Source organism: Chionomys nivalis, chromosome 3 (assembly GCF_950005125.1).
Source record: "Chionomys nivalis chromosome 3, mChiNiv1.1, whole genome shotgun sequence".
Lineage (NCBI taxonomy): Eukaryota > Metazoa > Chordata > Mammalia > Rodentia > Cricetidae > Chionomys > Chionomys nivalis.
In genome coordinates this window covers 108,356,486-108,383,765 of record NC_080088.1, presented here as the reverse complement: position 1 = coordinate 108,383,765, position 27,280 = coordinate 108,356,486, and the positions used below count along the sequence as shown (strand labels likewise).

Here is a 27,280-nt window from a genome sequence, read left to right as displayed (position 1 = left end):
CTCAACAGAAGCTTGCCTTGTATCTTTGGCAGTGGCTGACGTTGCTGTGATGTTGGACACAGCAATTTCTTTTTCAGTGTTCTGAGGGATGGGAGCGATAGCCATCAGAAGTATTGAGAGGCTGTCCATGGATGATGGGGGAGGAAGGTGCAAAAATCTAAGCCACTCATGGAAGAGTCGAAACATGGAAACACAGGCACTGAGCTGCATATGCCAGGGTTGGAAGTCAGGGTCAGCCTTGATTTGCTCTAGGAAGTCTGTGCCTGCACTTGAAACTCAGTCTGGGAGATGCATCCGTGTCTCCTCCGAGGGCTTCCCCAGGGCACAGACTGATGCATGAGCTGACTTCTTTCTCTAGAGCCCACCCTGTCACCTAGTCTCACACAAAACTTTTCGGTGGCAAGTGATAAAACCCAGTTCAAACTGGCTTTAGGGAAAGCTGAAGTTTAGTTAAAGCAGAAATTTATCTAAGCATCAAAAGACAGCGAGTGACCTTCAGGTGGGGCTGGATTGGGGAATCAAGAAATTTTGACCAGGAACCTGGTCTTACTTGTGGTTTTTCTATTGGCTTCACTGTGGACACAATGTTAGGATATTTTCCCTGGCTGTTTTAGGGTCATGTGCCTTTTCATGAAGCCTAATGGAGTCAGGTGGGATCAACTCTAACAAAACCAGTACATCATATGATGGACTGATCTAGCTAAGTGAGGAAGATAGAACCCACAGTGTCCCAACAGTTTGCCAGAGCAAGAGAGGAAAAGCCACACATGTCTGGATTTGGAGGACAGTCTCAGAGAGAACTGGAAGGTGAGGGGCAGGAAGGTCCTGGTGGCAGCTGGGGTATGCAGGAGTTTACTTGTAGCCAGCTCTCTCTGTCCCTTTGTGCTATTGTTTTCTTAATTTGAATCCCATAGGAAGTCTGTGATCACTGTGCTGCGAAGTCCCCCAAAATGAGCAATCACTTTCCGAGTGAATCTCGAGTGAAGACTAAGATGCTGAAGAGAGGTTTGCTCAGTGATAATGCACCTGTAGGTGTGCGGTCCTGAGTTCAGTCTCCAGAGACCCTATTAAAAGCGCGCCAAGGTGGTGGTGTGTGCTTGTAATGTCACTGCTGGGGAGGCTCTGGATTGGCCAGACTACCAGTGAGTGATGCTGTCTAAATAAGCATGGTGAATGGATTCTGAGGAATGATCACTGGAATTGTCCTCTGGTCTACACACACACACACACGCACACACACACACCCTCCGAAAGCCTCCAAAAAATCCTCCCAAACCACATAACTGCAGATGTACAGTGCCAATTAATTAATATTGAAGATAATTCTTGTGCCAAGTGGCAGTCATGTCTGCAAGATGAGAAGGGAGGACAGTGCCCCTGCCACTGGGGACTAAGGAGAGTTTAACTGTTGGGCGGCTTAATTATCTTCAGTGTGAGGCAGAACCCCACCCAACTTTCTGGAACTGTCTATCCTCCGGGACCCATCCCCTTTTAGTGACTCTACCTACTAACAGTTCCATAATGTCTCCACCGTGCCCGCTGCTGCTGCTGCTGCCTGTTAAAAATGATAGGGCAGCTGCGGAAGACTTGGGAAAGGAAGCCCGTTCATCAGGAGTGTGGTACATTCGGTGAAAGGGGCCTCGGGACCACGGTCAGACCTGGGAGTGGGAAGGAGAGCAGAAGGAACTATATGGTACATGTGGCTGATGAGCATGACAAGAGCCATACAGGAAAGGGGATGCTTCCTTTAAAATCTGGAGAGGGACTCGTAAGACACAGAGAAAGGGAGAGAGACAGAGAGACAAAGGCAGCTTCTTAACTCTGTCTCAGAGAAGAGCTGTAAGCAGGGGTGTGCCTTGATCTTCACTGTAGGATTTGGCCTCTTAAGAGTGACTGACTACTCAGGTGGTGCCGCCACTTGTCTTTAACCCCAGCACTCTCTGAGTTCAAGGCCAGCCTGATCTACAGAGTGAGTTCCAGGACAGGCTCCAAAGCTACACAGAGAAACCCTGACTCAAAAAACAAACAAACAAAAACCAGAAAAAAACAAAAACAAAAACAAAAAAAAGAAAACTAATAATTTGAAATAGAGAACCACTCAACCTATACCTTCTATTAACTAAATTCCTTCTCTCTTTGAATCCCATAAAAGGAAATCCAAGATAATGATTTGGGCTCTCAAGTGCACGTTCATTCTTATGGTCCACTATGGCTCTTGACAATGTATTTCTTTTGGTTCTGTAAGAGCATTTTGCTTTTGAATAAAGTTCCCTGCTAGTTTGCAAAACAAAAAAAAATAGTGACTACTATTTTTAATATAAATTACAAATTTTCTTTCTATGTGTGTGAGTGTCTTATCTGCATGTTTGTATGTACACCATGTGCATGCAGTGCTTGTGGAGGCCAGGGTGTGGGATCTTCTAGAAATGGAGTATCAGATGGTTGTATGGATGCTAGAATTGAAGCCCAGTCCTCTGGAAGACCAGGCAGTGACCATCTCTCCAGTCCAAGAATGACAGCTACCTTTCAGGGGCAGGCCCATGTTCTAACAGGGCCTAACCAAATGTTCAAGCATTTGAACCTGCTGGGGATTTTGTAGTCCTAACAGGATTCCAGGTGGCGGGTGGCTCGCTCGGTCGCCCTCCCTCCTCTGCTCACTCTTGTCACCTGTTTGCTCACCTGTGCCCCTTGCTCTCTCGCTCAGGACACAGAAGTTTTGAACACCGCCATCCTCACCGGAAAGCCTGTCTCAGTTCCCGTCAAGGTCGTGGGGGTTCAGGAAGATGGATCTGTGGTGGATGTGTTGGAGTCTGTGGAATGCAGGTCGGCCGATGAAGATGTCGTGAAGGTACCGGAGGAACGCACGTGCTCATGGGTCCCATTCTCTCTCCCTCTCTTCACCTCCAGAATGTTTTGTCTCTTTTCCTCTCCCTTCACCTCCAGCGTACTCCCTCACCCCATCTCCTGCATGTTCTGAGTGTCCTTCATTTGAAAGAGGGAGATGACCTCACAGAGGAGTAGATTAGTATCAACAGAGAAGCTGCTGTTTCTTCTCTGTTTCTTGGTCTCAAGTGATGATCTGTTCCCTTGTCCTCCTCTCCCTCTTCTTCCTTCCTCTCTGTCTTTCTCATAAGCAGGCTGCATCCTTTACTCTGGTAATCCATACATCGTTGCTGTTTTTACCAACTGGCTATGCCCGGTTGGGTTATTTACTGAGTATATTTTCTTCACGTGCCCTGCTTTCCTGCAGCAGCTGTCTGCCTCTGCTGGCTGAAGTCTGGTGCCCATAAAAGCCTCCTTTTCTCAGGCTTAAAAACTAATTTAGGGTCATTATGAGATAATAAAACCCAGGAGCTTGATGTGTTAAAATTTTGTTAATATACATTAAAGTAAATGACTATTAAAATAATAATAAAAAAAACCTCATCATGCACCTCCTGGCTTAATTTGAATACTACCAAAGGGACACAGAGCTTGCAGTTGAGAAATCTGGACACGGGGTAATTCTGCCCGATTCTCTTCATTACTGATCAGTGAATATTTTGGCTCCAAATTCTTTCAGAATCTGCTGGGAGTTTCGTTGTCCTTGCTGTCGGTGAGGAAGCTTTAAGATTAGTATTTCTGTTGTTTCCCACCACCACCTTTTTAGCACATTGGTTGCTCATTGCTCTTGCAGCAGAGATCACAGAATCTCCCAGAGAGGTCCCACTTCCAATCTGCTGAGAAACTGCTAGGAAACTCGAATGCATCCAAAGAGCCTGCCCTTTATTTACATCATATCTGCTTCTGTTCAGAGATGAAAGGAGACCTGGCCTTAGGCTTTTCCAACTTACATTGATTAATTTAGTTTCTTAACGTGTGCATGCACAAGCAGATGCACACATGCGTGTGGAGGTCAGAGGACAACTTTCTGGACTCGTTCCCCTCTTTCCACCGTGTGGGTCCCTGGCTTGAACTCTGGTCGTGAAGCTTAGAGGCAGGTGTCTTGAGCTGCCGAGCCACTTGGCCAGCCCTTGGTGTCAGTCTTAGCCCCTTCCTGGTGGCTGGCAAGGGAATGCCTAGAAAAGGTTGGTGCTTCCGCTGTGTGGTCTGCACAAGACCAGGGTTTGGTCTAGAGTATGTCTGATAAAGGAGGGTGTTGGATCCATAAAGTCTCATTGAACAGGAATCTGCAGGAGCCTCCAGTGTGACATAGTTTGTTTCCTGGCCATGGGCCATGAATTGTCCCCAAAGACAAAAGCAGGCTGGTTTAAAACCTACAATATGGCCTTGCCTTAGAACTCCTGGCAATCTTTGTGTTCTGTGGGCAAGCCAGATTAAACTAACCAAGGCCTTCCATATTACGAGTTGAGAAAAACCTGAGTCCAGGAGGTAGGTACGTATGAGACAGACTGACAATGCAAATGTACATACACAGACACACACACACAGATACACACATACACACACACACACACACTCCACCTTATTTTTGAGACAGGTTCTCTCATTCTCTCAGCTGGCCAGCGAGCCCTAGGGAACCCTCCTGTTTCTAATTCCTCGAATCACAAGCATACACCTAATCATTCATGTTGGGGATCTGAACTCAGGTCCTCATACCCGTTAAGTCCTTTACCAACTTAGCCTGTCCCCAGTCCAGTACATTTATTTCTCTGTGTCCACATCATTCAAGGAAAAGGCGACATTGACGGTGGCTTAGGGAGGTGGTGTCTGGATGTTTATACTGACATGGGCTCAAACAAATGACTTGCTCCGTTTCTCCTGAGCCTGGGTCTCTCCCAGGAGCCTCATGGAGCCCTTCAGGATGGAATCCTTGTTCTCTTGCTCTAGGGAATTCCGCCTCAGAGAAGGGAGTCCAAAATTGTGAATCCCATTGCTGTCATGCACATCGTTGTTCCCATGCCCAAAACTGAGCTAAAAGCTCTCTCTGTCCTTCCTAAAGGATACGATATTTTAGAAGATGAATTTGTTTTTTTATCTTGGCTGTCTTGTGCGAGCCTCATAAGAAAGTCCACTCTTTAGAGGAGCCAAATAGAGTGAGTTGTCAGATCATGAAGCCCGGGGCTGCATCCAGACAGGCTTTGCTGGCGACCCTGGGATTTAATGAAGTGGCTCGGATGCATCTGCTATGCTTTCTCTTTCTGTATTTGTGATACATTTGCTGCGACTGGAGGATGGATGGAATTTTCCGCAGGGATCTGCATCGGCGTCATTGTCACCCCACGGGTTGCCTCAACACCAACAAAGTCATTAGCACCACCAGAGAGATCCCTGGATCTGCTGCCCGGCCCTTTCTACACGTCGGGCCTGGGACTTAGAGGAGTGAATCAAGTGTTGATTTTGGCGAGATGGGAATTAGGGAGACAAACAGGCTCACTCCTGTGACCTGGGGATCTTGTGACTTTTGGAGAACAGGTGCAAACTTGCTCTGTTTTTCCTGAGACTGGGTCTCTCCCAGTCTTCATCTTCTAAAATAGCTGGAAAAGGGGCTGGATGCTCTCTGAATCTGGTGAGAGTGGAGGAACTAACACAAAGTAAAGAAAACAGGAGACAAGCCTTATAGTTGTGGCTGTGTGTGCTTTATGTGTCTCTGTGTATCTGTATGTGTTTGTGTGACTGTGTGTCTGTCTATATGTGTCTGTGTGTGTATCGGTGAGTATGTCTATATGTGTCTCTGTCTGTAGGAAGCCCTGACCTTTATTATTAGTGGCTAGATCCAAAAAGTCTGCTAGCTGCCAGGGTTGATGTCTATAGGTAGTCTAACTGGTGTATAAGAATGCACCTGTAGTGGACTCTAGAGCAAAGAGAGGCAGCCATAGCGCCAGGCTTGGCCCAAAGGGGTGTAGAGATGTGTGTGTATGTGTGTGTGTGCTTATACACATGGAAGTTGTTTCTTTCCTTTCATGTGTGTGAGTGCAGGTGGGCATTGCCACAGTAGGCATGTGGACATGTGGAGATCAGAGGACAATCCTGGATGTCAGTCCTTGCCTTCCATTTTGTTTAAGACAGGGTCTCTGCTGTTCTTGTTGCTCATTCAAGGCTAGTTGGCTAGCTAGCTTCCAAGGAGTCTCGTCTCCTCCCCCCTCCTCCTGTTAACAGCACAGGGGTTGCAGATACTTGTACCCATCCTGATTTTACGTAGATTCTGAGAATTCAATCTCAACACCTTACACTTTAATGGCAAGTGTTTTTGCTCACTGAGCCATCTCCCCGGCCCACGAGTTACTTATTGTTATTATTATTTAATTTAGTATCCATTTCTATTCGTCACGGTTCTCTAGAGTAACGGAACTTATAGAATGACTCTCTATATATAGAAAGGGGATTTAACAGAATGACTTGTAGGTTGTGGTCTAGCTAATCCCACAGTGAATGGGAAGTCCAAGAATCCAGTAGGTGTTCAGTCCCGGAGTCTGGGTGTCTCAGCTAGTCTTCAGTGTACCCCAGAATCCCAAGGAGGTAGGTGCTAATGCCGGTGAGGGAATGGACTTGTTGGTAAGAGCAAACAGGCAGAGAAAGTGATTCCTTCCTCCATTTCCTTTATATAGGCTGCCAGCAGAAGGTGCGGCCCAGATAAAAGGTGTCTTTTCCCACCTCAAAAGAGTCCTATCTCAAAGATCCAGATTACGAGTGTTTCTTACCACTTCATAATTTTAATTAAGGCCGGGCGGTGGTGGCGCACGCCTTTAATCCCAGCACTTGGGAGGCAGAGGCAGGCGGATCTCTGTGAGTTCGAGACCAGCCTGGTCTACAAGAGCTAGTTCCAGGACAGGCTCCAAAACCACAGAGAAACCCTGTCTCAAAAAACACCCCCCAAAAAAAATTTAATAAGAAGAAAGACCCCCTCACAGGTATGCCCAGTCATTAAAGTTTTAGTTAATTCTAGATGTAGTCAGTTTGACAACTAAGAATAGCCATCACACCATTATGAAAAACTTGGCAAATTCATGTAGAAATCTGTATTTCTAACCCATGAAAACCCCCAAGGCAGAATGGCCACAGGTCTACATTGCTTTCTATGAGACTTTTCTGAAGTCGAGCAGAGGCTGTCCCTTCTGTGGAAGGTCAATCCTGCTCACAGCAATCTGCACCACCCCGTTTCGACTCCTTGTGGGGGCTGCAGGGATGTCACACTTACGTGCTGATTTTCTGGTTTAGATGTTGGAGGAAAGTAGAGAGTTTTTTATTGGGGCCCCCTCTTTTATAAAATAATGCAACACACACTACAGTTCACGCTGTCACTCTGGCGGCAAAGTCTGTCTTTGGGAAATCTGAAAGGGGCAGTGGGAAAAGTGTGATTGAGGAAGGATGCGAGGGGATGGAGGATTCTGGAAATCAAATCACAGAAGGAAAGATTGAGGGAGGTGGGAGGCCAGCTGGGCTGTGAGGTGCAGAGGAGGAAGGTGCCATTGCATCAGTGGAGAGGGGGGCATCATGATGCTCTTCACATCTGTCAAGAGCCAATGTGGGGGAGATGCAGTGTGCGCTTGCCTTTCAGGTCCTCAGAGTGACAGTTACAGGGGCCATTCTCAGTGGAGAGAAAAGGATGGTAGTGCGCTGAGTTCCTTGGTTAAGATTTTAGACATTGGTTATGAGTTCAGATCCTGGTTCCATCCTTCCTTGCTGTTTGACCTTGGTTAAACTGTGTAACTACCCTGAACCTAGCTTTCTTATCTCTTATGACGAGAAGAGGAGGACACAGGAGGCCAAATGAGATAGTGGACAAGGTTTTTACAGAGAGATTTCTTCCAGTGTCATTGTGTGTGCCTTGCCAAAGAGTAGTCAAAATAAAGCTCAAAGCTCCTCCAGAAAAATGTGCACATTTAGAAGTTCAAAAGACAGTTGTTTAAAAAAAAAAGTGAGTGTTACTGTGTGTGCACATGTGTGTGCATGTGTACAGAGGCCAGAGCTAACACTGGATGTCTTCCTCAGTTACTCTCTGTGATGTTTAAGACACACCATCTCTTTGAACCTGGAGCTGGCCAGTTCAGCTTGACTGACCAGTGGGTCCCAGAGATCCAGGTGTCGCTGTCTCCTCAGCACTGTGTGATAAAGAGTGCATACCTGTAATGCCCAGATTTTTACACAGGTTCTAAGGGATCAAATTCATGTTTCCATACTTGTGTGGAAAGTACTTTACTGGCTGAGCCATGTCTGAAGAACAAGACAGTTGATTAAAAAATATTGGGCTATGAGCAAATTTTCTGGAGCAGGAAAGGGCATGGTATAACTTTAAAGAGAGTATTGGAGAGATCTAGATGAGCGACATTCAAAGGTGAATGTCTTTGCTTCCTCTCTTCATGTCTCCTGGTGGATGTCTCCAGAGGGCTACTGAATTATCCCAGGAATGGGCAACTGGCCCCCCACTGTGAAATCTGTTTGTGCTTAGGTCTCAATATTGAATTTGGGGGTGATTACATAAAAGTGTACATCCAAAGGAAACATGCAATGCTTGGTCTATCCCAGTAGTATATTGCTTTTAAAGCCAGAGGCTCATTGCTATAGATGATCAATGTAGAGATGCATGGCTGAAGATGCTCAAGACAGAGATGCATTGCTATAGATGCTTAAGGCAGAGAAATATTGCTCTAGATGCTTAAGGCAGAGATGCATTGCTAAGATGATCAAGGCAGAGATGCATTGCTGTAGATGCTCAAGAAAGTGAGGCATTGCTGTAGATACCCAAGGCAGAGATGCATTGTTGTAGATGCTCAAGGCAGAGATGCATTGTTGTATATGCTTAAAGCAGAGGTGCATTGTTGTAGATGCTCAAAGTAAAGATGCATCGTTGTAGATGCTCAAGGCAGAGATGCATTGGTGTAGATGCTCAAGGCAGAGATGCATTGGTGTAGATGCTCAAAGCAGAGATGCAAGTGTAGATACTCAAGGCAGAGATACATCGCTATAGATGCTCAAGGCAGAGATTCATTACTTGGGGTTTGGAATGGAATTCCAGCTCCTGAGCTCTGACTGTCAGGATCTGTGGCTCATTAACCTTTGGAAATGCTCTCAGTCTCTTCTTGGGATTGGGACTTGGGGTTCTTCGTGGCTCAGTGGCCACCTTTGTCTCCTCACAGCCTCTTATTTTGCATAGTCTCAGCTTCTCTACTTTCTGATTATGAAAGCCATCTTTTACAGTCTTAGCTTCTTCCAGACTCTACCTTAATTCACTCTCTGGAACTCTGCCACTCCTCATGTGTTACACCCCTTAGCTTTGGTATTGGGTCCTCAGCTTCCAGGGATGATCAGAGTTCTTCATCTGCTTCCTTGTTGTTACCACTGTAATTGTGGCCATGTGGTCATGTCTGGCAGCCCTCAAGCTGGATGCTCTAGGTGCTTCATCCCACTGTACCTGAGACAGAGACCACTCTGGAGCAGAAGACCAGTAGAGAGGAGCCTTTGAGGCCCTGTATTGCAACCCCAGGTGAGATGCTTCCCAAACCAATTGGCATCCTGCTCATATCATCAGAAGAGAGGCAGATCTGCCTGTGTGGATTGGCATCACAGCCTGGCATATGCATTAGCCACCAACGCTGTTAGTTATAAGGCTTCCCCAAGGGCCATTCATAAGCCTTGTGTTACATCAGCGAGCCTTGTTGCTGAGACTCTAGGGAGACATGTCTCCTCCTGTCCAGGGCGAGGATAACTCCAGGGAACCAGGTCATCTGTGGCATACTGTGGCTTGGCTCTCTCGGAGGAGAAGCTTCCACAGCTTGTACTAGCTGCTTGGAGATTCTGTAGCCGAGACAGGAGCAGTGACTCCGACAACAGCTGTGACTGGATTGATCTCTGCAGCCAGAGCTCAGGCTCCTCAGTGACTATGGAGTGTCGTGAGAAGGAACAGCTTGGCTGACAGACAGCTCCTGCTCCAGGCACAAGGGGAAGGTCTATCAGCGTTCTTCAAGGGGCCAAGTGGGTTGCTCCTTATAGTTAAGGGTATCGACCCCTGAAGAGTGCTAATAGGGAATTAACATTCTCAGCAGTTTAGCCGCACTAAACCCATAGCCACACCTGAAGGGGTGTTAGGGTTATAACATCATATCCATTTCTATGGTAACTGTAATGGTGGCTTAAAATATAAATTTGTTGTCTTATTCTATAGGCAGGAATCTAAAGGATGTTGGCAGGGCTGTGTTCCTTCTTGAAGATGTTGGTAGAACCCATCCCTAGGTCTTTTAGATCTAAAAGTCACTTACCTTCTTAGCTCAGGTTCCCTCCTCCATTTTGAAAGTCTACAGGGTAGTGCCCTCATACTCCCTCTCCCTCTCCTTTTCCTCTCCTGTCTGAGTCCATAATTGCACCTGCTTCTCTGACTCTGACCCTTCCACCTCCCCTTATAAAGGTCTTTAATGCCAACATGGAGTGTTGGTTGGTAGACTCTATCTTGCAGGGAAACTCCTTAAGATGGGAAGTAAACAACTCAAAGTAGCTATAGGAAGTTCCTGAACCTGACCAGATTCACTAGGCCCCTCCCTCCCAACAGTATATTGGCAGTAAATACAACTGAGAGATCATCACAGACCAATAGAGATGCTTAGAAGAGGGTCAGATCAACTGAACCACCAGGAAAAAACACTCTTCAGTTCACTGAGCTGCCTGCAGGCTGCACAGTGAGTTCCAGGTTCTCAACTTTACTGAGCTATTACCCATGCTGGAGTGGGCTTTGGTGATCCAACTGTCTTTGAGTCATTTCTGCTCCTGTAAGGGCTCTCGCACCCATATTCCCATAAGTAACCCCAATAAAATTTATTGGTTCATCTAGTTGAACTTTGGTCTATTGTTAGTTCCATATCTGGGGTGAGTAGACATTTGTTCTTACAACATGGGGGTCACCCAGACAAGCCATCTCAGGATTGCCAATGAATCTTCAATACCCTTTGTTGGCAGAGGCCACTTGTTAGTTTCCCAACAGCCCTGACTTGAAATAATCACACAGAAACTATATTATTTGTAATACTGTTAGGCCAATAACTTAAGCATATTTCTAGCTTGCTCTTATATCCTAAACTAACCTATTTCCATTAATCTGTGCATCACCATGAGGTCGTGGCCGACTGGCAAAGTTTCAATGGGCTCTAGCAGAAGTGTCTTTCCCTGGTGGTGGCTACATGGCTTCTCATTGACTCCACCTTCTTTCTCCCAGCATTCGGTTTAGTTTCCCCACCTAGCTCTATTCTGCTAAACCACTGGCTGACACAGCTTTATTCATTAACCAATAAAAGCAAAACATAGACAGAAGGACTTCTCACACCAACACTTTGTCCAGTGCATTAATTCCAAGAGCTGCTATAAAAAGTTATTATTATTATTATTATTATTATTATTATTATTATTATTATTTAATAACCAGGTACTCGAAAGATGTTGGTGTTTATTCTGAGTTATTTATTTATTTATTTTTGGTTTTTCGAGACAGGGTTTCTCTGTGGTTTTGGAGCCTGTTCTGGAACTAGCTCTTGTAGACCAGGCTGGTCTCGAACTCACAGAGATCCGCCTGCCTCTACCTCCTGAGTGCTGGGATTAAAGGCATGCGCCACCACCGCCTGGCTTTATTCTGAGTTATTGAGAACAGGATCTGGAATAAATGTGTTGGTGGGGACCCTGCTTCCTCCAGAAGTCCTAGGAAAGGTGGCTCTTGACATTCCTTGGCTTGTATAGCTTCTCTCACTGTCTTCATTGTTGTATGAGCTCACCACTGCTTTTCTGTGTGACTTTTCTTATACAGGGGTTTGTCATTTGAATTTTAGGGCCATCCTAACTTGAGATGACCCTTTATTGAGATTTTTAAGCTTCTCTCTGCAAAAATCTTTGTTTTTAAACAAGCTCCCACTCAGTGGGGGCTAGGATTTGGATATATCTCTTGAATGCCCTGATGCCCTGTTGTACTGTGTAATCACAGGTTCTCAGGATTAAGACTGGATTACTTGGGAAAAGGTCCAACTTTTCGGGCGACCCTGTGTGCTTTGTTTTTCCTTTGTTAAAGAGTATCTTTAAAGATCTTGAGAGAATGGACGTGAAATGCTATTTCCATATCTTAAGTATGACTTAATCATTGGGCATCTGTCTTTCTGAGTTGTGGTTTTGTGTTTATTACATGTCTGTAGTTGCAGAGTGTCATAGTTTCTTTCCTGTTGCTGTGATAAAGCATCATGACGAACAAACAAGCAAGCAAAAGGCACCATGACAAAAACAACTTAAGGGAGAAAGGCTTTATTTTGGCTCACTGTTTCAGAGGGATTGGTTCAATAGCTACGAGGAAGGCATGGCAGCAAGAGTGTGAGGCTGGCTGGCCACATTGCGTCAACAGTTAGGAAGCAGAGAGAGGACGGGAAGTCAGGAGAATCTATAGATTCTTAAAGCCCACCCCCAGTGACATACTTCCTCCAGCAAGTCTCTGCCTCCTAAAGGTTTTGCGACCTCTTCAAACAGCGCCACCTGCTGGGAATAAAGTATTCAAATATGGGAGCCTGTGGGGGACTTTTTTTTACTCAAACCACAGCATGTTCTATGCCAGTAGCATAGAACCAGTGAAACTTATCATCATCCATGGTGGACAGATTCTCACACTCAGAGAGAGATAAATATAAACTCATGCAGATCTTGAAGAGGGCCCCTGTAACTTTTGACTGCCATAATTACATCCCTAACCTACAGGTATAAGGTGGATTCATAATAATGCGACCTTGAAAGGCTAATCAAAAGGCATTGACATTTTAAAGACTTCTCTACCCCAGGGAAGGATCCTGCTTCTGAAGAAGCTGGTCTGTGGGAGGGGAAGAGGCAAGGAGGTGAATGTCAGAGAAAAGGATAAAATGTTCTGTGGCTTGCTGAGCTGTGTGGGGAGCTGGTCCCTGAAGCCCCACGGGAAATGACAGCGAGCCCCACGGCAGCAGCTTTACTTGGGTCAGCGTGTGCCACCCACAGCAGGCTTGTGCGATCAAAGTCCCCCTAAGTAGCTGGGCTTGCAGAGCAGATTAAATGGAAGGCAGGTGTGTTCTGAGCGGGCTCTTCAGGGAGACACACTTGAGTTGACATCACCCTTCAGGCAGTGGGAACTGGCCAGGTGTGACAGATGGGGAGGGGGGGATTTGACAGATCGAGGATGAATTCTGGCACGAGCAGCTATTATTTTCATTGTTGTTTCAAGTCATAGAAACCCAAATCCACCTGCCTCAGACTGATGTGAATTTTACTTGAAAGAACATGGAGAGAAGGAAAAAAAATCAAAAGAGATTTAAAGCCATTTCTTTCCCTCTTGCAATGCACAATGCTTCACACACAAAAAAATTCCATATAAAAAGGCCCTGCTGTTAGTCTATTTCTGGGCACGAATTTCCTTCCTTCCCCCCATTGCCAGGAGCCATGCAGCTAAGAATAAGTTGTCAGGCAGTTTGGCTGTTATTGCCTAATTCTGTCCTTCTTTATGCTGGTAATTTGGACTTTTATTGTTGCATTTCTAGTTGGAGATGTGTCATGTATTTCTTGTTGGCCGGGTGTACACACTGCTGTATTCGCAACCTTTTGTTCTGGCAACTTCATTACGCTTCCAATATCAATTAGAGCATTTGTTCCTTTCTGTCTTTGGCATCTCTAATTAAGAACTAAGCATCCTGGAACCACTTCTGCATATTTCTGGGCCATCTTGGAGTGAGCCAGCTCGAACCTGCATACCTCCCAGCTTCTCCCAAGAGCTGTGCACCTGCGCTTCCTTCCCACCCGTTCTAGCAGTTGAATACCTGCTGCTCTCCTTCCGTAGACAGAGACCTGGGCAGATCTGGTAGCTGGTGCCTATGACTTGCATGGATATATTTATTGTCTCCTATACATGTGCTTTCTGGGCATTCAGTGGGAAGGAAGGAAACCGAATGTCTTTTGGCACTTGACCTGAGTGTAACTAGATGGTGGGTGGAGCTATCAGCTTTGCTTTGGCATCCTCAAGAAACTCAGATTCATTGGAACAAACTTCTGAGTTCAACCAGGTCATACATATGTAAGATCCAGTCCCAGGTAGGGGTGGATCTAGGTTCAGGGATTATGTGGTAAGGCTAATGTCAACCTCTGCCATTTTTTTTCCTAACAACTTTTCAGAGCAGTGATTGATGTACATGAAAGGTAGATCTTTAAATGAAAATCTGATAGGCTTTACATTATGTTATAGCTATTATACCAATGTATTAATGTTATCTAAGTTAATAACCATCACTATTACAGTTGGCTTTAACTGCTAGCCTGACCCAGCTTAGAAGCAGACAAAAGATTTTCAGTTGAGGAATTGCCTCATCAGGTTGGTCTGTAAGCATGACTGTTAATCAAGTGTTAATCAAGCCCAGCCCACTGTGGGTAGCATCATTCCCTTGGCAAGTGGTCCTTGGCTGTGCATGAAAGCTAGCTGAGAGTGACGCTGTAAGAAAGTGGCAACCGCTGTGCTTCTGCTACGGGGGCTGCTGGTATCTTAAAGAAATAAATAACTTAAACAGTGCACACAGATTGGGTCTGTATTGGAGTCAACAGTTGAGGGAGTGTCAAGTGTAAAAGTTTGCGTTTTGGCATAGCAGGGAGGCAGGTATGTGACTCTTCACCCTGGACCTGTCCTGCTGTCACTAGAGAATCTGTTGGGGTCATTACAATGGAAAGAGCTGAAGTGCTTTTCCTTGGTAGTGTCTCTCTGCTGAGCTTTACTGACTTTTGTTAAATCCACAGGAGTTTTTGTCTGGTCTTGGAGTAACATCCTTCATCTGTCCTAATGTCATGGACAGTCAAACAGGGAAGAGTCGGAAGCTGGTGCCAGACCCAGACAGCACCTAGATGATGACTCGTGTCAGTGGCCAGCATGTTTTTAAGTTTGCTACAGTGGCCCCTGTGGGAGGGTAGGGTATCCTGTTTCACTCAGTGATGATTTTTCTGCCCGGAGGTAGACCTAGTGGACAGTAGGTTCTTCTAAGATTTTGTTGAAGGCACAAACTACAAAACATCTAGGAGTAATACCCCAAGAGACAGAGGTGGGTTGCTGCTCTCCCTTAATCTTCTTGGGGAGAAGGACTCTCCAGAATGTAGGTGGTATCTATAATAGCATGGCTGTGCTAGCCAAGCACACCTCATTGGAGGATTTCAAACTGAGGTGCTAGTTTAAAACAGATGTGTGCGGGATGCTGTGGGTTAGCGCGAGTGCTCAAGGGAATTCTTAGGGAACTGGGGTACCGGCCATCTCAAATGTCAGCCTCTCTCCAGCATCATCAATGAGGCAGGTGCTTTTTGTGTGTCAGCTGCAGCCGAAATCTGTTCTGACTCTGATGATTTCACAGTATCTAGGACAAAATGTTCCATCTGACATCTCTTTTGGAATGATAGATGAGTTCCCTGAGGGCCACAGACATGTCTCAATTGTCACCTCCCAGCCCCAGCACCTTCCATGGTGCCTGGCAAACTCAGGGCTCTCAGTAAATGTTAAGGGGAAGGATGAGGTTTTGGCATTGCCACAGACAAGCAGAGAGGTCCTGAGGGACTACTGCAGCATGGCCAGGTCTTTCCTTAGATCCGCTGTTTTCCTCCCTGCTTCTCCCCTGAGAGTGCACACAAGCAAATGTGACCGTAAGTCTGTGATGTCAGGAGGGTGTGGGAGAATGCTGGCTTATTGGCCTTGTGAGTACTTTCCCCTTAGATTGAAAGCTTTGTGATGAAGTGGGGACCTGGCTAACCTTTCTTTCTCAGTGTATCTGGGTCACCTGTCACCATGACTGGCCTGTGCAAGTGTTCTCTGGACAGATCCCTAGTGTGGTCTGGTGGGGGAAAGCTACAGGTACCGGAACATGAGATGGTGGATTGGGGAAGACAGAGACTCTTTGGAGTCCTTCGGAGGAGGGTTCTGAAAGGACCCCAACCCCCATTCTCTGGGAGATTGTGGGATCAAACTGAGCCTTAGGCACTGACTTTTCCTTTTTTTCATTTTGTGTGTGTGGTGTGCTAATGGTGTATATGTGTGTTTGCATGTTTTTGCATGTGTGTGGGTTCACATGCATGTGTGTGCACATGTATTCAATGGCGGAGAGATCAATGTTGGGAGTCAGGCTCAGTCATCCCCCCACCTCATTCATTAAAGCTTCTTAATCAAATCCATCCCTTGACAGTGAGGCCAGCCTCCTTAGCCAGCACATCCAAGCAGGTTTCTGGGGGACCAGGCCTGCGGTGCTTACGCTTTACCATAGAGCCATCTCCCCAGCCTCTTAGGCACCAACTTTGCATGAGATACGAAGTAGCATTTATAGTGCACTCGGGCTCTTTATGACTATCAGTTCCTGCAGTATTTCAAACCCCTTGGGGCTGGACTGTTAAACTCCACACCCTACTGATGTTCAGCCATGTAGGGCAACTTTGAGGTAGGAGTAGAGCTGGGACTTGAGCCTTGGAGCTCTGGCCACTGTATTAAAAAGAGTGCCCCAGTTTCTCGGGGAATGCAGCCCCTGCAAAGGCTTGTGGCAGTGACTCCAGACTTTTAATCTCCCTCCTACTCTGGACTGTCCTCCAATTGACTTCTGCCAAGCTTACCCTGAGAGGTTGCACTGTCTTTTATAGATGAAAATGTGTCCCTTTTCTCTTAAATATCTCAGATGTCCACAGGGAAACCAAAGACGTTAGGAACCAATGGCTGACAAGCTCTCTTCCTGCACGGGAAAGGTGATGGCTTAAACAGGAGACAGTGAGACTCTCACGTCTCCCCCAGACACTCAGGGGATTCACTGCCAGCAACACAGTGCCTTATTGATGCGTATCAGCAGACTGATATGGATTTTAGAAATGAATGCCGCCTTGTGCTGGTGGGAAGTATAAATTCTGCCTCAGCTGAGAGCATCAGGATGAGGGTCTCAGAGAGCAGTGGGGTGGGCTCCGCAGCTTCCCACTGGGTAGACAATGCTCTTTATTTCTATCACATGGTCAAGATGATAAAGGTGGAGCTGGGGAAACTCATGTTTTTCCCCTACTAGCTTATATGTTCTGGGGTGTATGTGTGTGTGTGTGTGTACGTGCAGGAGCTAGGTATACCTGTGTGTAGGATTGTGCTTGCAGGTGCCTGCGTGTGTGTATGGCAACCAGAGGTCAGCTTCAGGGATCATTTCTCAGGTGTCCCCACCTTTAGGTTTTTTTGTTTTTATTGCATGTGTGCATGTGCATGTGCCCTGGTGCACATATGGAGGTCAGGGGACGTCTTGCAGGAGTTGGTTCTCTCTTTCCACCCTGTAGGTCCTGGGGATCAAATTCAAGTAGTCAGCCTTGGTAGCCTGCATTTTTACCCCCTGAGCCATCTCACTGGTTTCACCAAGGCCTTTTAAAAATGCAAAGGCCACCGGGTGGTGGTGGCGCATGCTTTTAATCCCAGCACTCGGGAGGCAGAGGCAGGCGGGTCTCTGTGAGTTTGAGGCCAGCCTGGTCTACAAGAGCTAGTTCCAGAACAGGCTCCAAAGCTACAGAGAAACCTTGTCTCACATAGTCCAAAGTGACTTTCCTGATGGAAGTCACCTTGGATGGTTTGGGTTAGGGAACACTTTCCATCATCACAGTTTTCAAAAATGTCATTCCCAATGGCATATGTCCCTGAAAACATGGAGGCTAGTAAATCTATTAGAGCTATCCTGATAGTCCTGTGTCTAGCCACCAGGATAACCTCATGCTGAGATGGCTAAATTTGAAACTGTATGATAATGATGCGCTTCCATGTCCTTTTGTTGGCTGAGCTCATGGGGACAAAACAGTGACCGAGGCAGGGTCCTACAGAATTTACTGGCTCTGACTTCAGAACCTGTACCATGGTTCTGTGAAGTGGGGTGAACCTGGCTCATGGGAGAAAGTACAAGGCTGGAGACTCTAGCTCAGTTGGCAGAGGGCACCTCTGGCATTCATGATGTCTGGACTACATCACCAAATAGTGATAGCACACGCGTTTCTGCAAGGCTGTCTGCAACCCCACACTCGGGAGGTAGGTTCTGGAGAGTCAGAAGTTCAAGGTGCTGGTGTAGAACCACAGTTTTGACCTCAAGGTCAAAGAGAATAAGATAGTTTATTCTGGAGCCAAATATAAGCGACCATGGCCTGGGAACAGTCAAGTTTCTTCAAATGCTATGTTCCACAGGTCTATCCTACATGGAGTACTAGGTCAGTTTTGGCTGCATGAGACCTCATTTCAAACAAGCAAAAGCTCCAACCAAACATACATGAGAATACAGAATAAATAAAGCCCATATTTAAAACATCTAGTAAAGGGGCAGGAGAGAAGGCACAGTGGTTAAAAGTACTGGCTGCTCTTGCAGAGAACCTGAGTTGGGTTCCCAGTACCCTCGCGACAGCTCACAAACATCTGTAACTCCTGCACCAGGGGATTTGATGTCCTCTTTCGGTCTCAATGGGCACTGCACATGCATGCCTCTCTCTCTCTCTCTCTCTCTCTCTCTCTCTCTCTCTCTCTCTCTCTCTCTCTCTCCTTCCATTCCTCCCTTCCTCTCTTTCTCTCAACACAAACACAAACACAAACACACACACACACACACCATATCTTTGAAAATAAAGCAACCAAGTCTAGTGTCTGGCATAAAATATGCAGTTGATAAATGCAGATGCTATTATGGTTTCTCTTTAACCATGAACTGTCTTCTGACCATCTATCATGTTTCCTACAGAAGGTCAAAAAGAAAAAGAGAAACAGGGCCCAAACTTGTACATTTCTTGTAAGGCTGCTGCAGGCCCTGCCTCACACTTTCATGTTGTTTAAAAGATGCCAAGAATATCGCAAGTCTGACTTTGGGTTGTTTGTCTCTCAGAGATGCATAGGGGGTAGGGGCCAGGATGGCCTTCTGTTATTCATGATTTCTGGCTGTCTTAGGAGGGCAAGGAAGCATCCTCTCCAAGCCTGTGAATCATGTAGCAATACCTCAGCATCACCAAGAGGCACTGGACATACCTTTCTGTTTCAGAAATACGTACTAAATCTGTGAATACTTTCCTTTTTTTTTTTTTTTTTTAAAAAAAACAGACTCATACATTCCTACAGATCATTAATTTTTTGATCTTTTCAGCAATGTTATAAAAGGCAGGAATGGGGAACTCACATCTGTCAATCACTCTCCACCTGGGTCCTGTGCACTGACCACTTTACTTAAGGTTCACACTATCCTTTGAGATAGCAGCAGGGTCTCTCCCACTGCAGAGAGGAAGAGACAACATCTCTCTGATGTTGTGCTCACTGTCCCGGAGGGGCCAAATGACTCAGGAATCTGGAGCACAGGTTTGCCCCTGTGTGCTGCCCCCGTAATGTGACCTGTGTAGTTTAGGGGATGTTGATAGATCCTGAGGATTTATAATCAGGCGTGGGTATTTGTGGTGTGCAGGGCATGGGAGGATGCTAGGATTCGAGGGTACTATCACATGTATGGGTAAGGCCAGATGACCAGTGTGATTAAGAATACTTGGGTTAATTAGAGCTGGAGAAGGTTTGAAACATTAGCCTTCTAGAAATACCCACAGCAGTGAGCATTCTGAACAGATGACAAAGTGAACAGAACGGAACCACCGTAGGGCTATCATCCCATGCTATTCTTCTGTAAAAGACAGGCAAGCACACAGAACAATACGGTGGAAGGACTAGGGATGTAGCTCAGTTGCTAGCCTGCTTACTTTGTGTGCATGGGGCCCTGGCTTCCATCCACAGCACCACATAAACCAGACATGGCAGTGTACACCTCTAATTCCAGAACTCAGGAGGTGGAGGCAGGAGGACCTCCTCAGCTACATAGTGAGCTTGAGGCCAGCCTGGAGTACATGGGACCCTTGTCTCAAAAAACCAAACCAAATCAAAACACAACTGGAGAGATAGGACAGAATATGTCTTACTATCAATAATAGTGTTCCTTAGTTGAAGTCCATGGTGATGACACTTGTTCATTGAGACACAGACTGTGGATTAGTTGAAGAATCAGTGAACTCACTCCATCCACAGAAGCTCAGGTGTCTGTCAGGTGACCAATACAGCCAGCTGCAACAAGGAAGACTCCTATGGCCTGTGAAGGGACTTTTAGGTTCACATCTGCAACATCAACTTTTTGTGGAGCTGCTGCAGTGAGTAAGGACCGATGGACCCTGAGGGAGTCCAGAGCAACCCAGATAGGCAAATCCTCAGTTCTGCATCAGCATCGCATGGAGACACTTGCTCATTTATCCTCATTGTGGTTTAATTGGTTGAGCCATTGCCTTGCATGAATGGAGCCTTGGGAGCCATCTTCAGCCCTGCACGCACCAGGCATGGTGGTACACACCTGAGTCTCAGTGTTCAAGAGGTGGGCATTGAGTCAGCCTAGGTGTCCATCAACAGACAGAAGGGTAAAGAGATGTGATGTAGTCACATGCATGGAGATGTTTGGGTGTTGGGTATTCAACTCAGGACACTGCACAGGTTAGGCAAGTGCCTTACCATTGAGCTGCATCCCTAGCCTCTACACGGTGAGATTTTGTTTGTCCGTAATAGATATCCCTCAGGGCTGGCTTGTGGACTGGCTCACACCCATCTCCTGTGAGCATTCGAGCAGGTGCTGGTGGGGCAGGAGACCAGGAGCCCCTGTGGTGTGCTGGGATAGCTAAGGACAATGTCCTCTGATCACAGGACACCACCCTTTTTGCAGGTGTCTGAAGGAGAAACACTTCAGAGGTGATCTCTTAAGACAGGGAAGAGAACTTCAATATATAATGGCTAGGGCTTCACAGGGCTGGTTCTGCCCCCAATTTGTGACGGGTGAAGTTAGCAGAACATGCATCCATAGCCAGGCCTTATAGTAGTGACTCTAACAGATGACCCATAGAGTCACAGCCTGCCTGACTCCCTCTTCGCCACAAAGAGCATAGCAGAGCTTGGGCAAGAGCTGGAGTGATTATTATCTGAGAAGGAGAGAGAAGTTTGCACAATGGGAACAAAAAATGAGGAAATACCATGCGGTACCTCTTGGCTCCCAGGGAGCATGGTATCAGGAAATACTGTGCTGTGCCTCTTGGCTCCCAGGGAGCATGGTGTCAGTCCCCACTAATGAGAAAGCAGCTGGTTTGGAATTCTCACTCACTTAATTATATCAACATGGTGGACACCTTGTGGGCTGCCTTCCCAGGTTGCGATAATTACCCTTCCTTTTCTGATTTTTCTTTCTTTCTGATAATTACCTCCTCTCGCCTCTTCTCATACGTGCGACTGGGCTGCTGGCAGCCATGTTTACGCGTGGAGCCAGCTAAGTTGGCCAATTCAACTCTCGGGGTATTTGAGATCAGTTAGTATTGGTTGCAACTGTTAATGGGTAAAGTGCCCATCACAGGGTGTGTGTTCTGGAACAAGGGAGGAAGGGTTAACCATTGTTCAAAGTGAGAGGTGGAAACTGAAGGGGACAGAGCTGAGGCAGGGGGACAGGGGCCATGCTCTTCTGTTCCTAGGCTCCAGTTCAAGCCTGTGGTTTGAGCAGAATCCAGTAATCATGAGGAAGCTCTCCCATCCTTGCAGAGGTTCTGTCCTTTGTCACAAAAGAGCCCTAAGTGGGCAGAAGAGATCTGGTTTAATCCCCAGAGCCCATGTAAGGAAGTTAGCAGGATTGCACATACCTGTAACCCTACAGCTTGGAACATGGAGACAAGTGGATCCCCAGGGGCTCACAAGCCAGGCGGACTTAGAGTGTGTGTATGTGTGGTCATGGGCATGCACGCACGTGCGTGCACACACAAAGAGAGCGACAGACAGAGATAGACACTGAGACACAGAGAGAGACACACAGAGACAGTGGGCGGGGCAATACAATGGTGGTAATATTTGGGGACAGAGTAAATATGCAAGAGATTGAGGGCCTGGAATGAGAGAACTAAGTCAAAGAGCTCTTTGGAAATCTTTCCAGTGGCTGTGAGCCTGGGCCTCTGGCCGCCTTTTGGCAGCAGTGGACAAACCTGGCCCTGCTGGGTCTTTGAGCCGAGTCCTTCCTATGATGCTCTGAAGCAGGTGACGGGTAGATTGCTGTCTGTTGACTTTTCCCCTTTAAGACTGGAGAGGAAAACTCTCGGCCCTTGAGGCTGACCTTATCTTCACAGTTCTCTCTTTTGTATGAGTACGTGTGTGCTCATGCGTGTGCGGGTGCAATGCATATGTGTGTCAGAGCACAGGGAGGCCAGAGGACAGCCGCAGGTGGTGTTCCTCCTCTGCTGCCATGGACCCTGTTTTTGGTTTGTCCGTTTTGGAGGCAGTCTCTCACAGAACCTAGAACTCCATGATTCAACTAGGGTGACTGACCGCTGAGGCCCAAGGATTTGCCTGTCTCCACCGCTGTGATTATGCATGTATGTTGCTTCACTTGGCTTTAAAAAAAAAAGGATGTGAGGGATTTCCTCTTCCTTTTATGCAAGCAAACTACCAACCTAGGCATCTGTGTGACTCAGAGGTTTCTTCTAAAACCAGATGATAACAAAAGCGTAAGAAGTTTTGAAATGTTTTAAAGAAACAAACCCGGAGAAGGGTTCTCTCTCACGCCCTTCCTTCTTTCTTCCCTCTTTCCCTCTGTCTCTCTCTCCCTTCCTTCCCTCTCCCTCCTTCCCTCTATTCATACTCCCACTCTCCAATGTAGCCCAGGCTGCCCTCAAACTTGTGACAATTCTTTCCTCAGTTTCTTAAATGCGGGGGATTATAGGCATGCATGCGCCAAAATCCTGATCGATTCTCACTTTATCCCTTGACCTAAACATACAGGAGTAAGGGTCTCTGAATGGTGCAGTGTCAAGTGGGAGGATACAGGATCAGAAAGAAGGAAGACAAAAGCAATAACCGGGACCAGGAAGTTTTGCTGATAACTTAGGCCAAGCAAGTTTATTAAGAAGTACAGCATCATATATACTATTGCAGAGGTTGTGAGGACCAAGGTCAGCAGAGAGCTAACTAAGACAATGTTGGAAAGAGAACATGGGATACCTTAGAAACAACTGCGTAAGAACTGCCACAGCCCAGGGCGAAGAGTTGGAATCCCAGAATTGCAGCCTTGACTATTCATCCTCAGACCGGCTTTCCCATGTTTGTTCCTGGACAAAGGACACAGAACTAAAGTTCCCTTTGTCCTTTCATAAGAGCCTCTGTGAAAATCTTGGGTTGGTCTGGCTCCCCACAATCCCTCTAGAAGATACTTCATTTACTCAGATAATTTTCTTTTCTGTGACTAATTTATGCACACACTCCAAGCACCTTGGCTTCCTGACCCACACTTGTGCTGCAGGCCCCTGCCTAGCAAGTCTCTCTCAGGTGGCTCAGGGTTGAGAAAACTGGAGCAGGAAGCTGGGCAGTATCCCATGCTGGGCCCTCACCAGGGAGATGCTTCTCCATTCCTCTGTGCATCCTTTGATGAGTAAGAGGTCCTTGAAACCCATCCTTTGTGCTTAAATGCTGGTGCTTTTCAAATCTCCTTATTGTCCGAATCTTCCTGGGATGGAATGCATGAATGAAAAATCACACAGACAAGTGCTTTGTGTGGGGTCACAGGCCTGGCCTTGTGGAGTCCTCATAAGGGGCGCAGTGTTCCAGATCATGCCCATCTGGAGAGTAGGGATGGGCCGTGCTGAGCGTGATGTGGGCAATGCTTTTCCTAGAGGTAAGTGATGGAAATAACCTTTCCTCCATGGTGAGGGCAGGAGCACTGAGTCCTCTTGGATATCAAGTCACTATGAGCAGCAACCCCATCTTGTTCTTCCTTTGGAATAGACATAGCCAGCCAGGCTCAAGCCCATGGATACCATGCACCTTTATAGCTCAGCTGGATCTCCTCAACACAGGTCCTAGACTTTCTCTGTCTCTAGAGCCTTGCTTAGAGCCCAGTGAAACAGTGCTGACCCCGAGATGGCTCTGGATTTTAGTTTCAGATATGTCGTGAACTCCTTGTGCTTCTAAAATGGCATGGTAGTCAGCTTTAACTGTCAACTGGCACAAACTGGAATCACCTATGAAGAGAATCTCCATGAGGAATTGCTCCGATCAGTTTGGCCGGCGGGCATGTGGTTGTCTTAACTGAAGTGGTAAGACCACCTGTGAATGTGAGCTGAGTGGTAGGGACTATTCCGTGGTTTGACCCCTGAACTGTGTAAGAATGAAGCAAGCAAGTGAACACACACACATTCCTTCCTCTCTGTTCTTCTGTGGCTGTGATGTGATCAGCTGTCTCATGCTCCAGACACTGTGACCTACAAGCAATGGTCTGTAGCCTGGAGTTGTGAGTGAAATAAACTCTTCCCCCCTACACTGCTTTTTGTCAGCATATTTTATCATAGCAATGGATGGGGACTCATCGTCTCTGGCCACATTCTCTACAGTGTGGGTACAGCCTGTGTCCAAGGCCCAGGAACACCAGAGAATGTAGCCCTAGGTTTCCACTAAACAAAAAAAGCACAAGGAAGAAACAGTAGTGATTGCAGCTGGGAGAGGCATGAGGCAGGTTTACTGTGGCTAACAATGGAGATATCTGAAGCCACAGCAGAGAAGACTTGAGAAAATAAACTCCGGGAGATGGGCTCAAATTCTAATTTTGAGGGAGGGGAGAGGACTCTGAAGCCCTTCGAGCCCTGAGCATGACCTTAACATCTCAGACCAAGCTCAGCCTTTGGGTAGATTAGTAAACTTCATCACCAAAGGCTTCAAGGGGCAGGTATGCCCATTGTTGATTAGAAAAAAGAATTCATCTCCACATTCTTTGCATGAGTTTGAACATATCCATCCTTAAATGAAAAGTCCAAAACACATGAAAAATTAATGTAAAGACATACCCCAGAAGAGGATATTAAATGTTTATAATTAGATTAGTTGACTCAGATTGTGGAATTTTCAGACAAGAATGTAGGATAACTGTGATCGACATGTTAAAAGCTAGAATGGAGATGACGAGCATCTATAATGAATAGATGGGCAATTTTTAGCAGAGATTAAAATCATAAGAAAAAATAACACAGGAATACTAGAGATAAAAATGCAGCATCGGTTTTGATTTTTAAAAAGATATATTTTTAGTTTTATTTATATATGTGGATGCATGCTCACGTGAGTGTAATGCCTATGGAGGCCAGAAGGGGTCATCAGGTTCCATGGAGCTGAGAACTGAATTCAGGTCCTGTAGAAAAGCAACACATGCTCAACACGGAGCCATCTCTCTAGAACCAGGTCTCCATGTTTGGATGGATGGACTTTTCACCAGGGTAGTCAGAGCTAAGGGAAGAATCCCTGAAGAGAAATGTGTCAAGAGAAATTACTCCAACTGAATCATCAAGCGAGGAAGAGTGTAAGAGAAACCATCTAGCAAGAGGGAGGGAGGGGAAAGGGGGAATGGAGGAAGAAGTATTTGCTGTGAGGTGGCATTAAGTGATCGTGTGTGTGTGTGTGTGTGTGTGTAAAGCCAAATAATGGGGTTACAGAAATGTTAACAAAATAGCTAAAATTACAAAGATACCAAACTTTGAGTCTGAGATGTTGCATACCACAGAGAAGAAAAACACACACAAAGCTTATGCTAGGTAAAATACTTCAAAGCTGAAAACCCTGTGGGTGTTTTAGCAGGGAGTCAGTGACAGCTGGCTTGCTGTGGGGAATCCGCAGCCTTGATTTTTATGGCCTGCCATCTAAAATCAAGGCTCTCTTGGTGAGCACTCACCCTGTGGCCAGTGGAGTAGTGTATAATCTGCTTCTCTATAGTTCTGATGAGTTCACACTGGTTGGTGGTGCTGGTTCGGGTCATCTTTGTCTACTGATTTTCATTACTGAGAAATGTGTGTTAGATGTCATAGCCAGTGGTGTAACTGCTTTCTCCATTAGCTTTAGTATGTTATACACTGAAGCTCTGCCCATATATACCTATGTATTTGGAAAAATGTAACCATGTTCCTTGTATGCGCTGTTTATATGTTTAACGTGAGTGTGTACACATATGCATATGGGTATATGTACATGCATGTAGAGATGAGGTCAGTATCAGGGGTCTTTCTCAGTAATTCTCCACCGTATTTTTTGAGGCAGGGTCTTGGGGATCCTCCTGTCTGTTACTCCTCAGTGTTACAAATATTCACAAATGTTCCACACTTCTGTGAGGGTCTGGGGGTCAGAACTCTGGTTCTCACACTTCTGTGGCAGGTACTTCATTAACTGAGCCACTTCCCAGGTTCCTTGTTCTTTATGTAGCATATCTTCTTATCTCCTTGTTAGGGATTCATCCAGACTTTGAAATTTAGGATCTTTCTCTCTTCATCTATCATTATTGTTCCCATGCTTTTATAATTTATGATGAGTTTCTTGTACAGAGTATATGCTTGGACCTGGGTTTTAGAAAACAGCTTGGTGATCTATATATTAATTTATGCACATAAATTATTCATATTTGGAATTATTATCTGTAGGATTAGATTGCAAGGTGCTGTCCTGCTGTCCTCTATTTTCCTCTCTGCTCTCTGCTTCTCTTCCCCATTTCTGCTGCCCATCTGGTCAGTTGAACATTTCTTCTCAACTTGTGAGCTTATTGTTTTTTATCTTTTTCTAAATAAAATATTTATGCTGAGGACATGGCTCAGTGACAGAATGCATGCTCAGCACATGCAAAATCTGGATTCCATCCTCAGCATCGAGATATTTTAAAAACATTTAAACACCTGTTGTTTTATGTGTCTCCACCACAGCTGGTATTTGCAATATGTGTCAAAGAATCCAAATTCACCTTTGGGTAAATACTGCTTTAGACATATTAATATATAGTCTGTGAAATCTTTTGTTCCCAATTATTCCTTCCCATCTGCTCCATTTTGCCATCTATTTTATATTTGTTTCAGATGTGAACATATATTACTATTATTTTTATGTTAAAGAGCAATTACAATTTTGAAAAACATTTTTAGTCTTGTTTAGATTACTCCATTCCTCGTGCTCTTATTTCTGTGTATAGATTGAACTTCTGACTCAGTTTTTCTTCTCTTTAGATGTTTATTCCTTAGCATCCTTTTTCAAAGTTTTCTACTTTTTAATTTTTAATTATCTGTATATGTGCATTGTGTATCCCTGTGTGTGCAGTGCCCAAGAAAGCCAGAGGGAGGCGACAAATTCTGCTGGAGCAATAAGTGGTTGTGAGCCACAGGACATGGGATCTTGGATCCAAATTCAGATCTTCTGTAAAAACAGGTTGCATTCTCAATTGCTGTACCAACTCTGTGGCCCCACTTGAACATTTTTTCAGTTAGTTCAATTTGTTAGCAATTCCATTAGTTTTTG

The 27,280-nt window shown here is 45.8% G+C and overlaps 1 protein-coding gene across 1 annotated transcript in view; it reads left to right on the top strand.

Moving 5' to 3' along the window:
- Positions 1-27,280, top strand: part of Tmem132b (transmembrane protein 132B) — a 293,665-nt gene that overhangs the window by 244,741 nt on the left and 21,644 nt on the right. Inside the window, exon 5 of the mRNA XM_057765861.1 lies at positions 2,705-2,848. Within this exon, the coding sequence (XP_057621844.1) occupies positions 2,705-2,848 (144 nt within the window). The remainder of the gene's footprint in view (positions 1-2,704; positions 2,849-27,280) is intronic.